The following is a 15,853-nucleotide window of genomic DNA, read 5'->3' on the forward strand; positions in this document are numbered from 1 at the left end:
GATAGCTAAGTTGAGACAGATAGTCCTAATGGCCGTGGTGTCACATATTATGTGGGACAAGTATAGAAGACATTTTCTGACAACTTATTTCAATTGTCCACAAATCCCTCTAAATATAAACTAGATATGAAAATGATGTATGTCACATATTTCAAATAATTTTTTCTGGAAAGGGGCAACATTTTGTGAAAAGACTTGAATTAAGGCAGTTTGAGCATAGTTATTACTTTGCCACCTGGCCATAAATCCTTTGTAAGGACCAAATGACTAAAATGTCATCAAAAACTGTCAGCCCTAAGGCACTATAGAAACTTAAGTGATGCTGGTGATGGATGACTAAAAGGATAACTAAAAAATTTAATCTCTTAGGAAAAAAAGTACCCTATGCTTGAACTATTGTTGATGTATAAGAATAAATTTAAAAAATAAGTACAAGTGTATCACTTATTTCATTATGATCATTCAGCTAATTAATAAGGTTTCTAAAAACACAAGTAAAGGCATCAAATGGCATTTAATCTCTGGAGAAGTCTTCAGTACAGTGAAGGTCTTTGAACTTACAAGTCAGCCATAACCCAGGGGACTAGCTATTGATAACTCGAGTGAAATGAATACTGGAAATTTTAGTTACATTAAAAGTGATCTTGTAATATATATATGTTCTTATGCAGAAAAACATCATATTGTAACACTGCAAAAACAATGAAACTGGTCAGGATGAACGAGTCCCTTTCAATGGTTTGAGACCAATGGAACAAAGCTGGAACATTACTGTTTGCTACATAGTGAAGAACTATTACAGGCTAACAGATTTGTTTCTGCCATTATAACAAATTAAAACAGATCACTACAAGCACAAAAGCATTAACATGCTGGCACAGAGGTTTAGATGTAATTTGGTACCTTGCCAAACAGATTAATATATTGTTTGCCAAGTTTTGCACATTATTATGCCAATTGTCACTCTTTTTATATGAAGAAGTTCTCGACGCAGGAAAGAAAAATAAACTTCTTGATCTTAAAAATTAATGACTTGCATTTTCACATAGGCCTGTCTACTGATGAGAAAAGATGCACAAATCTATTTAGGAAATTCCTTAAGACAATACAATTATTCATGTGAGTCTTGTTGATATTATTTAAAATTTTGTTTATTGTTGTCTTCAATAATTTTATAAATATATGTAATAAATAATAAAAAGCCTTCATTGAATATAAATTCTAGGCTCTAGATGATGTCTTTAATCTTATTAAAGGAGTTAACTGTGAAACTCTTAGAGATAATAGTTCTTGAATTATATTTAAATTTATATTTATTATAAGTTAATAAACATTATATTCATATTAAATTTATATTTATTATGATGAATCACTCCTCCTTTGAGTCGAACTTTTTAAAGTATAATATGAAATTGAAGGCTTACATAAGTGACATCCCCAAAGTGGTAAAGCGATATTGGTAAGGAAGAGGAGGATAAATTGTTAAAGACATTTGGCACTAGGGGTTTTAAAAAAATGTCTTTAGTTCCAGGCCAAATGGGAAGCTGCTGCTGCTTGGCACATAAGCTAATGACCCCAAACCCGTTGGTTTTGAATCTGATTCAATATCATCTTGTAGGCACTCCTCTCCTGCCAATACAACAAACAAAGCAATTCTCTAAAGCCAGAATAAAAATGAACAAGTTATTTCCTTGGTCAAATGCTACACTATACTTAGGTCTCTGCTGTCATAGTAAAACATGATACAAAACTGTGAAGGACAAAAACGATTTTCTGAGAGCTCATGCCTGTGACGCAAATTGCAGATCATTCAACAGTAAGAGATATTGGGCTTTACAAACAAAATAAGTTTTTACTATATGCATAGTTTGAAAAATAATCAAACTCGCCTAAACTAACTAGGATATTAAATCTTTCTACTTGGAAATGTCCCTGGAGAAAAGAAGCAGAACTGAAATAAAATAAAAGCATTTATTTGGGGTGTTAGAAGTACAACCTAAGAAGCACAAATCTGGCTAGCAACCCAAATTGTGTCCCACTAGGGGAACAAAAGTTTAAGACAAAAGGGAATGCTTGCACATGTTGTTTATAAGGAATTTTAATTTGTGTTGGTGGCAGAAAACTACTTTTGGCTGAACATAATTAATTATACGTTCATAATTTTGGTCACGGAGCAAAAATGTGTTACTGTAGCAAACTACAGTTGTTTAGCAGAATCCTTGGAGTATTTGCAGTTTGGCCCAGTTCAAAAGTTTATGGTTCTACAGGTGAGGACAAGGCCTGCCTCCTTAATGGCCTCCCAGTTCCATTTTAAAATGGCTTGACACAAGGGACTCCATTTTATTTCACTTTTCACCAAAATAATAACATTAATCAGTCTTTCAAAAATTACTAAGTAAAAATATGGCAGGAAAAGGAATATGTGATTTAGAATTTTTCAACGCATGAATACCACCAAGATAATATACCTTAGGTATATTATCTCAACTCTGAGCTTGTCAAAGATTGATTTTTTTTTAAGATTTTATTTATTTATTCATGGAGACACAGAGAGAAAGAGGGAGGCAGAGACACAGGCAGAGGGAGAAGCAGGCTCCATGGAGGGAGCCCGACGTGGGACTCGATCCCGGGTCTCCAGGATCACACCCGGGCTGAAGGCAGCACTAAATTGCTGTGCCACTGGGGCTGCCCAAAGATTGATTTTCTAAGCTTTCAAGCTTCATATAACTTTTACAAGATTGTTACCTGGTACTCTTCCATTAGGGAACATCCTTGAAATAGACATGGGCAAATACAAATCAAAATAAATGTCTAAATTAAATAGAAATTCTCAGAAATGATTAATTAAAAATTTCCAGGTAGCTGGGGAAGTTTATAGATAAAATGATGGACTCTGGGTCCATGTCTAGCCCTTGTCCATGTCTAGAATAATTTTTTAAATAATTATTTTTCTTCTTGATTTACAGAAAAATCACAAATATAGTATAATTCCATTATACCCACACCTGCTTTCTCTTATTAATATATTAAATTATTAGCATGGTAAGTTTGTTTCAACTAAGGAACATATATTGATACATTCTGGACATATATCAATACATTCTTATTTACCAAGGTTAATTTCACTTATATTTCTTTATATCCACTCATATTTCACTTATATTTTAGTTTTTTCTAATGTTCCAGAATCTAATCTAGGACACTACATTACAATTAGTCATCATGACTCTTTGGCCTACTTTGTACCATGGCCTTTTCTCATACTTTCTTTGTTTTTGATGACCTTGACAGTTTTAGAGGAGTATTGGTCAGATATTTTGTAGACAGTTCCTCTATGTCTTAGGTTTCTCTCACGATTAGACTAGGGTATGGGTTTGGGGGAGGAAGACCACAATGGTAAAGTGCCATTGCCATTATATCATATTAAGGGTACATGTATGTATAACATGACTTATCTCTGTTGATGTTGACCTTGATCACCTGGTTGAGGTAGTTTGTCAGATTTCTCCTCTATAGGGCAGCCCAGGTGGCTCAGTAGTTTAGTGCCATCTTCAGCCCAGGGTGAGGTCCCGGAGTCCTGGGATCGAGTCCCACCTCAGGCTCCCTGCATGGAGCCTGCTTCTCCCTCTGCCTGTGTCTCTGCCTCTCTCTTTCTGTGTCTCTCATGAATAAATAAATAAATAAACTTAAAAAAAAAGAGAGATTTCTCCACTATAAAGGAACTCTTTTTTGCCCTTTTGATCCTGTATTCTTTGAAAAGAATTCCCTGTGCACAGCCTACACTTAAGGAGTAGAGAGACATGCTGTACGACCTTGAAAGCAGAGGAAATATATAAACATTTTAGAATTCTGCACAGGAGAGTTCTCTTTTTCCCCAATGATTTATTTATTCAATCATTTATTTTTATCAGTATGGACTCCAGGATATTTATTTTATACTGTGTGTTATAATCTAATTCTACTTAATTTGCTTAATTGTAAAAATAGTTCCTGTTTTGATTATTTGGGAGTCTTTTAGCTGGTGTCTGTGCTCCCTTTGAAAAATTCATTTATCACTGTGACTTTTTATCAAACTTTCTTGATTTCTAATCTTACAAGACACTCTATCTAGGAGTGTCTTATAAGGTCCCTGTCCATGCTCCATTAGTCATTTCAAAAAGAGTCCAGTTTTCTTTCACTGGAGAATGGTATCAGAAACTAAGATGTGTGTGCCTGGTGTTAGCATAATTTTTAACATTTTGGATGATTCAAAAGAGATATGAGAGATTAGATTATGGAAAGTTTTGAATGCTTGGCAAAAATTACTGGATAGGATATGATAGCCTATAAAAATTCAGGGTCTATTTTTAATCAAGCAGATAAGTGATATCATTAAAAAGCATATGGACTAACAACAAATATATGAATAAAACTTGATGCATAGATGCATATTTAATACACTGGAACATTCAACCTGAAAGTCTGCTCTTCCCTGGATCTAGCTTATTACTTGCCAAAGAATATGACTCCTTGCACAACCTCAATTTGTCAGTTTTGATTTAATCTCCATGCATTATTTCATTCTTTTATTCATTCACATTTTAAAGGACTATTTGTTGAACATTTTATTTATTCATTCAACAGAATTTACTGAGAACACAACGGTTGCTTGGAAATTCAATATTAATTGAAACAACAAAATCTATAGACTTAAAAGCTTGTATTCTAGTGAAAAGAGACAAAAACAAAACAATAAATACTTAAATGACAGAATATGAAGTTGCATAAAGTAAAAAAAGAGAAAAACAGTCTGCAGATAGAAAATGATTGTGAAAAATCAAGCCATCATATTGTACACCTTACGGTTACATATGTTAGATATCAATAATATCTCAACAGGCTGGAAAAAATTATTGTGGAACTCCTTAGAAAGGATGGACAAGCAAGACTTGTGTAATGATGTTACACTGAAGCAAAGACCTGATGAGCACATGAGTCATGGTGCCCAGCACAGCATGCTGGAGTGGGAGTGCAAAAGCAAGAATTGTAAGGGATGAACCAGATTAGGAAGCAGATCACTGAAAGCTTTATTAACCTTTGGGAAGACATTGGGTTTGTTTTCAGTGTGATGGGAGGATACTGGAGATATTTGAGGAAAGGTGCAACATGACCATATTTATATTTTTAGAGATTCACTCTTGTTCCTGCAGGAACAGGGAGCACATAGTCTACTTAGAGGGTTATTGCAGTAATCCAGGAAGTTTGATAATGACTGGATTAGCAGGCTGGTGGAAAAGTAAGTGGAAAGTACTCAGATGAATAATTTATAGTGCATATGTTAAGGTAGAGCTTTCAAAGATCACCATTAGTTTGGCAAAGAGGTGTGAAAGAAAGGGAGGAAGCATATATTTTAGCCTGATTCTCTTTCCTAAAATAAAGAAGATTAGGCAAGAAGCAGGTGTTAAGGAAAGCATCTCCTACATGCCAGCAATTCTGCTAGACCATACATACAAAATGATTAACCACACATACAATTATTTTATCGGAATGGAACTCAGTCTAGAGAGGGATACTGGTGCTTAATAATTGACCAATGAATATGTAATGGCCAACTATGAGAAGAAGGAATAACTGCAAAGGGGAGTTACATAATTTAAATCAGAAGGTCAGAAGATGTCTCTTTGAGGAAATGGCTTTTTAGTTGAGCCCTAGCAAGGTAAAGATGAGAGAAAGGTAATAAATGAAGGCTGTGAGGCAGTAAGCATGGCTAGAGGATGATAAGCATGGAGGATGAGTCTGAAGAACACTTTCAGTGGAGTAAGTCAGAAAAACTCATTATATGTGTTTTACTGTGAGTACACATAAGGTAGAATGTGTGTATGAGCATGTTTTGAGTTATAGATGCAAACAAAAGTGAGCTAAACAAAAGAAAATGGCTAAATTGAAGATTTATATATCCTTGGTTCTGTGTCTGTGCTTCTGAATTAGGTCTGTTTCACCACAAATAAAAACGATCCATTAAGAGCTGCCTTATGTTTTGACTATTACTACTTGTAATATCTCAAATCTAAGGAATTAGTAATATTTTACCATGTGTTTTTTAAAGGATACATCTGCTTCTCCTGGCTGTAATAGGATCAAATTTTGTCTTACAAAAGTGGCATGTATCTATTTTTAACATCCTCCAGCAAATATGACTTAAAAATGGTTGTGTAAGAAAAGTCACCCTTAAATAACAGCTTTCAATTGCTGACAACATATAGCCATTTTGCTCATTATTTCTTTCATCAAAGCATTGCAAGACAACTCAAAGCACAGAAGTGTCAGACAAGTCCCTAATAACTGACAATATTCAGTTTTTTGAGAGCTTGACCTGAATTTGAGGACACAGTCTCAACTGTTCCTAATTTTGTGGTTGGGATTGCTCAGACATAAATCCAAGCTCATGAAAAGATAGGATTTTCCCCTTATCATTAGGTTTTATAAGGATCTTCTTGTTTTACTCCATTCCTCACTTCAGATTCTGAAGATTGTGCTTTTCATTGTTCATATATAATACTTGCTTTTCAAAACATAAAGCAGATTCTTGTTGTTATCTATGTTTCCAATAAAGATGAGCTATTGCTACTGTGACAATTCTTAGAAAGCAGTGATAATTTTTTTAAAAATAAAAATAAAATTAAAAAAAGAAAGCAGTGATAATTCAAGTCTCCATGTTCACTAGGGTCATGATAAGATTATGTTACCCTAAATATTAGGCTTTTCTAATAGTCATGCTTTCTGTTAATAGAAACAGATTTATTCTTTCCATATCCAATCTGTATGCCTTTAGTTTATTTTGCCTTATTGCGTTGACTAGGATTCCAGTGTGATGTTGAATCTATGCAATAAGGGAGGGCGTTATTAATTTGTTTCCTACCTCATTGAGAAAGCATTCCATCTTTTTACCATTAAGTATTACATTAAATACAGACTCCCTTCCATTCCAAATTTGCAGGGTTTTTTTTATTGTGAAAAGATATTCAGTGTGTCAAATTATTTTTATATTTTTGAGATGATAGTTTTCTTCTTTGCCTGTTAAAATGACTACAACAATTGATTTTCAATCTTGAACTCCATTTACTTTGCTAGATTTGTTCTTTTTTCCAGTTTCTTAAAAGTGTAGATCACTAAATTTAAGACTATCTTTTTTTATTTTAGCACTTGTGCTATAAATTTACACATAAGCACTGATAAAGCTGCATCCTATGAATGTTGATACTTTGTTTTTATTTTCATTTAGCTCAAAATGTCGTCGTTGTTTTATTTTTTAAATTCTAGTATTTTCAGAAAATATCCTATTATTTCTATTCTTTAACATTTTTAAGAAGTTGATCTCTCTTGGTGTATGCTTTATATGTCCATAAAAAAGAGTGTTCAATATGTTCTTGATGATAATGCTATTGCTGGATGAAGTCTTCTGAATATATCAATTAGATTATATTTGATAGTGTTGCTTAGGTCTTCTACATAAATACTAATTTTGTGTCTTCTTATGTAGGCAGTTACTTAAACAGTGTTGAAGGCTCTAGCTAACACTGTGGGTTTGGGTGTTTTACCTTCCAGTTTAACTGTTTTTTGTTTCTTAAAGTTCTGTTGTTGGGTACATCACTGTTTGAGATTGGTATGTCTTCCTAGAGATTAGACTCCTATGTTGTTATTTAACACTATTTTCATCCTTGATAATCCTCATTGCTCTGAAGTCTACCTTTTTTCTGATATTAATGCAGATACTTCAGCTTTCTTTTGTTTAATGTTGGTATGGCATGTTTTGATTTTTGTATTGCATATATAAAACATAAAATGTCCCTTCTTCACTATTTTTAAGTCAATAATTCATTGCTATTAAGCAATTCGTAATTTGCACAACCATCACCACCATCTACCTCCATAATTCTTTTCGTCTTGTAAATCTGAAACTCTATAGCCATTACACAATGACTATCCATTCCCCCTCTCTCTGGTTCAGGCAACCACCATTCGACTTTCTGTCTCTATGATTTTTTACCACTCTAAGTATCTCATTCCATTCCTTTTATTTTGACCTATCTTTACATTTAAATCAGATTTCTTTTAAATAGAATATAACTGGGTCTTGCTTTTTTATTTACACTTTTTTATAAAATCTGGCAATCACTGTTTAATTGGTGTATTTATACTACTGTAATGTGATGTGCATATTGATAGGATTGTATTGAAATCTACCTATATCAGTAATTGTTTCTACTTGTTCCATCTGCTCTTTATACATATTATTTTCTTTTTATGCCTTTTCACAGTTTGAGCATTTTTTATGATTCAAATTTATCACTACTACAGACTTACTATATATACTCTTTTAAAAAATGTTTTTCATGATTGCCCAAGGGTTTAGAATATATTTAATTTCATTTAATCAGTGCCTATATTTAAATAATATTATACCCCTTGATATAAAGACCTTAAACACTATGTTCATTAGTACTATGCCAGTTTTGTCATATATTTTTACTTTCATAAATTTTTACTTTATTGCTTCAGACTTGCAATAAATTGGTCATGATTTTGCTTTAGATAACATTTATCTTTAAGAGTGATTAAAACTAAGTTTTTAACTTTATTTTAGCTCCAGTGCTCTTCATTTTTTCATGTTGATCCATGATTCTGTTCTAAATTCATACTGCTTTTTCATGGAAAACTTTCTGTAAACATCCTTGTAGTGGAACTTGTTATCAGTGAATTTTCTCAGATTTTGTTGGACTAGGGCAGTCTTAATTTCATCTTCATTTTTGAGAGCTATTTTGATGGATATTCTGGATTGGTAAGTTTTTTTCCCTTCCCATCAGTATTTTGTAGACACCATGCCATAGTTTTGTGCCTTGCATGCTTTTTGATGAGATGTCTACTTGGTATTATTTTTGTTTGCCTATTTACAAATGTATATATATGTATATTTGTATATATGAATATATATGTCTTCAAGATTTTGTTGGTGTTTTGTTAAAGCATATAGAATATGATATACTTAAGTATATTTTGTTGTTACCATTGATTATTTTTCTAGGTGTTCTTAAGCTTATTTTATTTGTGAGAATTCTCTGTCAGTGATTTTGGCAAATTCTAAATTATTATATTTCAAATATTTCTGCTTCATTCTCTTTTTTCCTTCTAGGATCTCAATTACATGGATATTTGATATTGTTCCACACCTATTAGGTTGTTCCTTTTTGTTTTTTACCCTTTTTCCTTATTCAGTTTCTATTTCAATCTGGTAAGTATCTACTGACCTTTCTTAAATTTGACTCACTCTTTCATAGGCTGGATGGAGCCAACTAAGGAGTCACTGAAGGCATTTTTTTTTTTTTACCTCTGTTGCTGTGTTTTTTTGTTTTTAGCATTTGTTAGTTTCATTCTTATAGTTTTCATCTCTATGCCAAAATTATGCATCTGATATTTCATGCTGCCTATCTTTTCTATTTGAGCCCATAACACATTAATCATAGTTACTTAAAATTCTCTGTTTAGTTCCAAAATATGTTTCACATATGAGTCATCATGCTGATTTGCTTTGTCTCTTGGAAGTGGATTTTCTTGCCTTTTAATATATTTTGCCTTCTTTTCTTTAAAGCTGGTCATTTTATATTGGAAAGAAGACACTAAGGTAGATAGGTGTTATGCTTAAAACCATTCATTCCTCCATCAGTGCTATTAGTGTGAGGACCTATAGTTTATCTAGTAGGAAATATAGCTAGATTTTAAGTTTATTGTTGCAATGGTTATCCTCGGTGCAACACAGATTTTAAGTTCCTCTGTTTATCCTGAATTTAGGGTATGTGTACATTCATCAGAGAATTTTTCTCAATAATCTCCATCTTCAGCTTTAAGTCTTTGCTTTGTTCTGTGCATCAGGGAACTTTGTGCTCTTGCAATTCTCACAGCAATACTGAGTTCTTACCTGTAATTATTTGGTGCTTGTTAGTTTGGACGGGTAGTGATTTTCTGTTGTCAGAATTAAGCCTCAGACCTAAGTGGACCCTATGATTCCAGGTATTAGGGGTATGACCTTCTCAGCGGCCCTGAAACTTCTTCAGTTAAAGTTCTGAGCCCACTATGTATTCCTGATCCTCCTTCAAGGCTATTAGAGTCTTACTTGTTTCCTTCAGTTCCAGTGTGTTTTTACCAGACTTCTAAGGGGAACAAAGTATGTTTCTTTTACTCCATAGCTTAAGGATTTTGTTCCCTAGGGATGTGTCAAAAACTAAAAAATCTAAAATTGTACCCTATGTAAAGCTAAGTTATATTCCCTCCCTTACAAGGTTGCTGGCAGAAAAATGCAAGAATCCTGGGTCAAAGACAAAAAACTTTTGCTCATAACAAAGCAAGCAGCAGGAACTTTATGCTCATATTAATTCCCTTTGCTCCCCTCTTCCCAACTCCCATGAGGCAACTCTGTTGCAGGAGGTGTCAGAGGTAAGTAACTTGAAACCTAGAAAGCTGTCATCATTTATAAGGAGCTGCAAACAAAACTTCCTAACCTTTGCCCCATTAGAAACTTTATCTTTGTTATACTGACAGCAAACATCTCTGCTTTCTGGTCCTGAGGGAGATAGTATCTCTATCTTCCAAGGCTATTCACTATACAGATATTATCTGACAAATACTCTAGGACAAAAGTCCTAGTATAGTAGAGGCTATTTGTGCCTCTACTTGCAAGATGTGGGGAAATGGAAAAATGTTTCTCAGCAAGAGAGTGATGAAGAAGGGTTAGGGCATAATTTAGTTTCTCTTCCATAGCAGCTGTGGCTCCCTTTCCCCAAGCACCATAAAGGCAGCTTTCTCAGGAATATTGCCGGGATGATTAAGGCAAAAGAGCCTGCAAAATGGCACAAATATCCTTAATATTGATGTCCCTAGGGTAACCACATTTTTTTCCTAACCTAGAAGTTTCCAACAGATTGTTAGCCATTCTTGCTGAATTTTCCACATGGGTCTGGGTCTATTTCTGCCCTAAGTAAGCAAATGTTCACATGTATATTTCCCTTCAGGTCATCAGCTGTCCTTTAGACTGCATGCTAGTCAGTTGTCCTACAACTTCAGTTCCCTGATTGATGAGGGAACAGAGGCTAGCTGAGGACAAAGCACAAGCTAACACTCCACAAAGGATCCCACCCCCCCCCCCCCCCCCCACACACACAGGTGAGATACCTGTGACATTCCTCAGGCATTCCTGGCTACCCTAAAGCTAAGGGAAAGGGAAAAACAGTTAACTAAAAGAGATTATAGTCCTATAGCCATGAGTCTCCCTCAGTTTATAAAATGTCTTAGTGGTTTACAAGAAAAAAAGCATTCTTATCAATAACCTAATTTCCAGAAGGAAACTCCCAACTATCTTAATGTTAATGTTTTACTAGAGGGAAAAATAACAAGCTTAGACAATGGCAAGGCCTCCATATAGGTCCTCTTTATCATACAAAAATGAAAACCTCCCTTCTCCTTACCTCCCCCAACTCCCAAGTATGTAATGAATCAGCCACCCCTCACAAGCCCGGGGCAGCAGCTATTCCCATCCACAGGTCCTGCCCTCCCCCACCCCCGTGCCTTAAAAACAAAACAAAACAAAACAAAACAAAACAAAACAAAACAAACAAAACAAAAAAACCACCATTTTGCACCAAAGAAGTCCCAAGAATTGTTTCTTGGTCATCGGCTCTAGACCTCACCACACCAAACCTCATCTATATTCCAAAACTACATCATGACAAGCTCAAGAATATTTATGAGCTTCCAGATTCTACAGCTGCTTTGCTGTTATTATAAGGGTGGGGGCACACTGTTTCTAACTCACATCACTGAGCAGAAATTTCAAGTGAATTTAGCACAGATAAATCAGTTGATTTAAATCTACAATACTCTCTCCCATTGTCAGAGTGTCTTTAAAGAACATTAAAAATGAAAATTTACCTTTAAGTTGTAACTTTTTAAAAAGCTCTATGAGTTGCTAATAACCAGTTACTGTTATGTTTTTAGGAACTTTACAAATCAATCATGATGATGACTAGACACTATCCAACTTATAACACTTCACAATTCTTTATTATTTAGGACTAGTGAGTAGTAGTCAGTTGCTTGGAGCCCAGACTACAATTTATCATATGAACAATGTTTTACTATGAAATTAGTTAACAAAAGCCTATTAATGTAGTTATTTCCTTATCTACTTGGGAAACTAACATTCATCCTCTCTAGTTGGCTCCCTAACGTGTTTAAGATTTATACAGCTTTTTGTTTTCTTCCCCATTTAGCATAACTTCAGAGTTTTCTAAAAATCTTACTAATTTCACCATAAAGGAAAGTGGTATCTGGAATTCCAGCCAAAGAAATCAGACAGAGCACAGAGCAGAGTCTTGATCCTGTGCCCACTGGGGGCTACTCGAGGAGGCTAGCTTAATTTTGCTTGTGACAGTCCATGCTCAAAATAAAGCATGAACTGGGAGAAGCCTGGATGTAGGTGCTTTAAAATATGTCAAATGTAGAATCTTTCTGTTGTATGGCCATGGACAAATACTTTAAAGACTAACTATAAGAAAAGGAAATGTAAATGTAGAAAGAAAATGAGCCCACATTTACTAGTAACATGTGAACAGTAATCACTTTATTTCATATTTTTAAAAAGATTTTATTTATTTATTTATTTATTTGACAGAGAGAAAAAGAGGAGAGAGAACACAAACAGGGGAGCAGCAGAGGGAGTGGGAGAAGCAGGCTCTCAGCTGAGCAGGGAGCCTGACTGCAGGGCTGGATCTCTGAGATCATGACCTGAGCCAAAGGCAGATGCCTAACTGACTCAGCCATCCAGGCATCCTAACACTAATCATTTTATTTTTTATTTTATTTTATTTTTTTTTATTTTTTTAAATTTTTTATTTATTTATGATAGTCACAGAGAGAGAGAGAGAGAGAGGCAGAGACACAGGCGGAGGGAGAAGCAGGCTCCATGCAGCGGGAGCCCGATGTGGGATTCGATCCCGGGTCTCCAGGATCGCGCCCTGGGCCAAAGGCAGGCGCCAAACCGCTGCGCCACCCAGGGATCCCCTAACACTAATCATTTTAAAGATGAAAAAAATAAAGCTTGCATATATATTTTTTTAATCCATAGCAGAAGACTTAGAATTAGGTCTTTTGTTTTCTTTATGCCCTTTGTTAAACTTTAGAAATATATATATATATATGTATTTTTTCAGCAACAAATTATTTCCTATGATTTTAACAAGGGAAGTACATTACAATTCCTTGGATTAGTTGTCAAATTTTTAAGAATTTGTGTCCAGTTGAAGTAGCAATTTAAGAGTATCTATTTTCCATTTCCTGAACTTTGATGGTAGCTATTTCCTTCCTTAAAAATAAACTTTTTAAATGCTTTATTTATTTTCTTTCTGAGTAGTTTATTATATCTACTTTGAAGAATAAAGGAAAGGAGGCTTATGATTTTCAGGGCTGATAACAGTCATCACCACAGAGGGCTTTAAGAAGAGAGGATCAAATTAAAATCTGCTAGAACTTTGTCAGATTTAGAAGTTCTACAGACTCATGTGAGGGACAAAGGTTATTCAGGGTCTCAGCACTCTGTCACAGCAAATATTCATTGATCTGGAACACCTGACAGCAGAAATTTAAAAATCAAATATTCTTCTTCCTAACATTGTAATGCTGCCTCTTGTGGTAACTGTAATAGCTATGATAGATAGGTTATTAGATTTCATATTCATTTAATTAAGTGTGAGATATATGTGACAAATATAATATTGATTTTTTATAGGACTTTATTTTGCTTATGCAAGTGATAAAATCTTGTTTTACGATAATTTGGACCATTCTAAGCATATTAACAAACTTAATGGGCGATACTATCAATAAACCCATTACCATTGTTTTAAACAAAATAAATTTATTTCAAAAAATAATTGATTAGCTAACAAGATGCTCTGCTAGGCAGAACTGCAGATTCAAAGGCTTTTAGGATGAATATACATAGGAGAAGTTCATGGTGAGCATATAAGCCAACCATGAAGGTAAAATATATTCCTGGTACAAAGTAGACATTTAATGATAATTTATTTAATACACATAGGTGGGCATGTTTTGATAAAACAGAGAGAAAATGCTATAGGGTTTAAGAATTGAAACTGAACTACTTTTATGGAAAAGGAGTAGTTAAGATGAACTTTGAAGAAAGAATTAAGCAAAAAATGAGATTCTAAACCATGATATGGATCATGGCATTGGGAAAATAAAACAAAAAGTGAAATGAAGTGACAAGAGAAGTGATTAGACTTGAAGTGATCAAAGAAGCTGGAAATCAGGATTAGAGAAGACAATTTTTAAAATAATTTATTTATATGAGAGAGACAGAGAGCGAGCATGAGCAAGGAGAAGGGCAAATAAGAGGGAGAGGGCAAAGTAAACTCCCCACTGAGCAAGGACCCCAGGGAGAAAAGATTGGATTCCAGAACCCTGACCCCAGCAGAAGTCAGATGCTTAACTGACTGAGCCACCCAGGCGTCCTGACAAAACTATTTATTTATTTATTTATTTATTATTTTATTTATTCATGAGAAATACAGAAAGAGAGGCAGAGACATAGGCAAACGGAGAAGCAGACTCCTGGCAGAGAGCCTGATGGGGTATTTGATCCCAGGATCCCATGATAATGCCCTGAGTCGAAACCAGAGGCTCAACCACTGCGCCACCCAGGCATCCTGAGAAAAATATTTAATGTGAATAAGAATCTTCCAAAAACAATGGCAAGGAACAGGGCGAAGGCTATAATATTGAAAACAGAAGCTGTATCTCATTCAAAGCTTTATTAGTATCTGGCACTGTGGCTAACATGCAGTGATAATTCAAAAACTCTGGAAGGATAAACAGAAGGGATACAGGAAGAGAGGGAAGACCGAAGAAAGACTATGAAGTTTTATGTGGTATTAAGGGTTGATAAATGTCATGAAAGATCTTCAAAGGAGAGATTGCTAAATTGGGAATAGTAGAACAACTTTTAAGGTTGAGGACAGCGCAGCATGGAAAACACTAATGTTTCCTTTTGGCAGAAATATTTGAGAATGACAGAAATGGCCAATATTGGAGAATGTACAAAGAAACAGATGCTAATGAAGTTTCAGTTATTGAAATGATGTGAAATAATGTAAAATGATGAATTTCTAAATGTAGAGTGGTCGTTATCCTTCTTTTCCAATTGATCACTCATTCAAAAAAACTATTAGCTACAGTCATCATAGCCTAGTAGTTTGATTTGAATCCATGCTCAACAAATTGTTAGGTCAGTCTTATATTTGACCAGCAAAATAGTTAAACATTACAATACCCTAATTAACCCTAAATTGACATTACTAGCTCATTTTAAAAAATCAACTATTTGAAACAGTATTTGGGGAGCTCCCATGTAAACTGGAGTGATGATTTAACTCCTTTATCATGTGCTTGTGAATTCTTTCCCAAATCCCAGGATGCTTTCATCATCCATTCACAGGTGCTACACCATTTGTTATAAGAAGAGTATTTATAAGGTAAAGAAAATGCTTTGACATTTGGTTACTTTGACATTTACCATTGATATTAATGTTGCTATAAAATTGTCATGCAGAATGCCATTTATCCATGTAGTGATGCTTATTAATTACAAATATTATATAATATGCTTTAGATGTAAAAGGTTATGTGTTCTTTTTATTTCACATTCTGATTAAATCTAAATCAGTACAGAAGCAGAACCATTATAAACTCAAATATGAACTTTAAATAGAATTTTAACCTCAGGGATTTGCATGTCAGAAAGAATTTA

At 34.4% G+C, this 15,853-nt stretch overlaps 1 protein-coding gene across 11 annotated transcripts in view; it reads right to left on the minus strand.

Moving 5' to 3' along the window:
- Nucleotides 1-15,853, minus strand: part of LOC140596456 (ATM interactor-like) — a 117,944-nt gene that overhangs the window by 89,939 nt on the left and 12,152 nt on the right. The window contains exon 5 of one of the 11 annotated variants that reach the window (XM_072745094.1): nucleotides 14,200-14,753. The exons of 9 other annotated variants lie outside the window; for them this stretch is intronic. In XM_072745094.1, coding sequence (XP_072601195.1) covers nucleotides 14,604-14,753 — 150 coding nt within the window. In that variant the 3' untranslated portion in view covers nucleotides 14,200-14,603. Of the gene's footprint in view, nucleotides 1-14,199; nucleotides 14,754-15,853 lie in introns of those variants that run through there. One more of the 11 variants, XR_011998431.1, reaches the window with a different exon arrangement.

Source organism: Vulpes vulpes, unplaced genomic scaffold (assembly GCF_048418805.1).
Source record: "Vulpes vulpes isolate BD-2025 unplaced genomic scaffold, VulVul3 Bu000000635, whole genome shotgun sequence".
In the NCBI taxonomy this organism is placed as follows: domain Eukaryota; kingdom Metazoa; phylum Chordata; class Mammalia; order Carnivora; family Canidae; genus Vulpes; species Vulpes vulpes.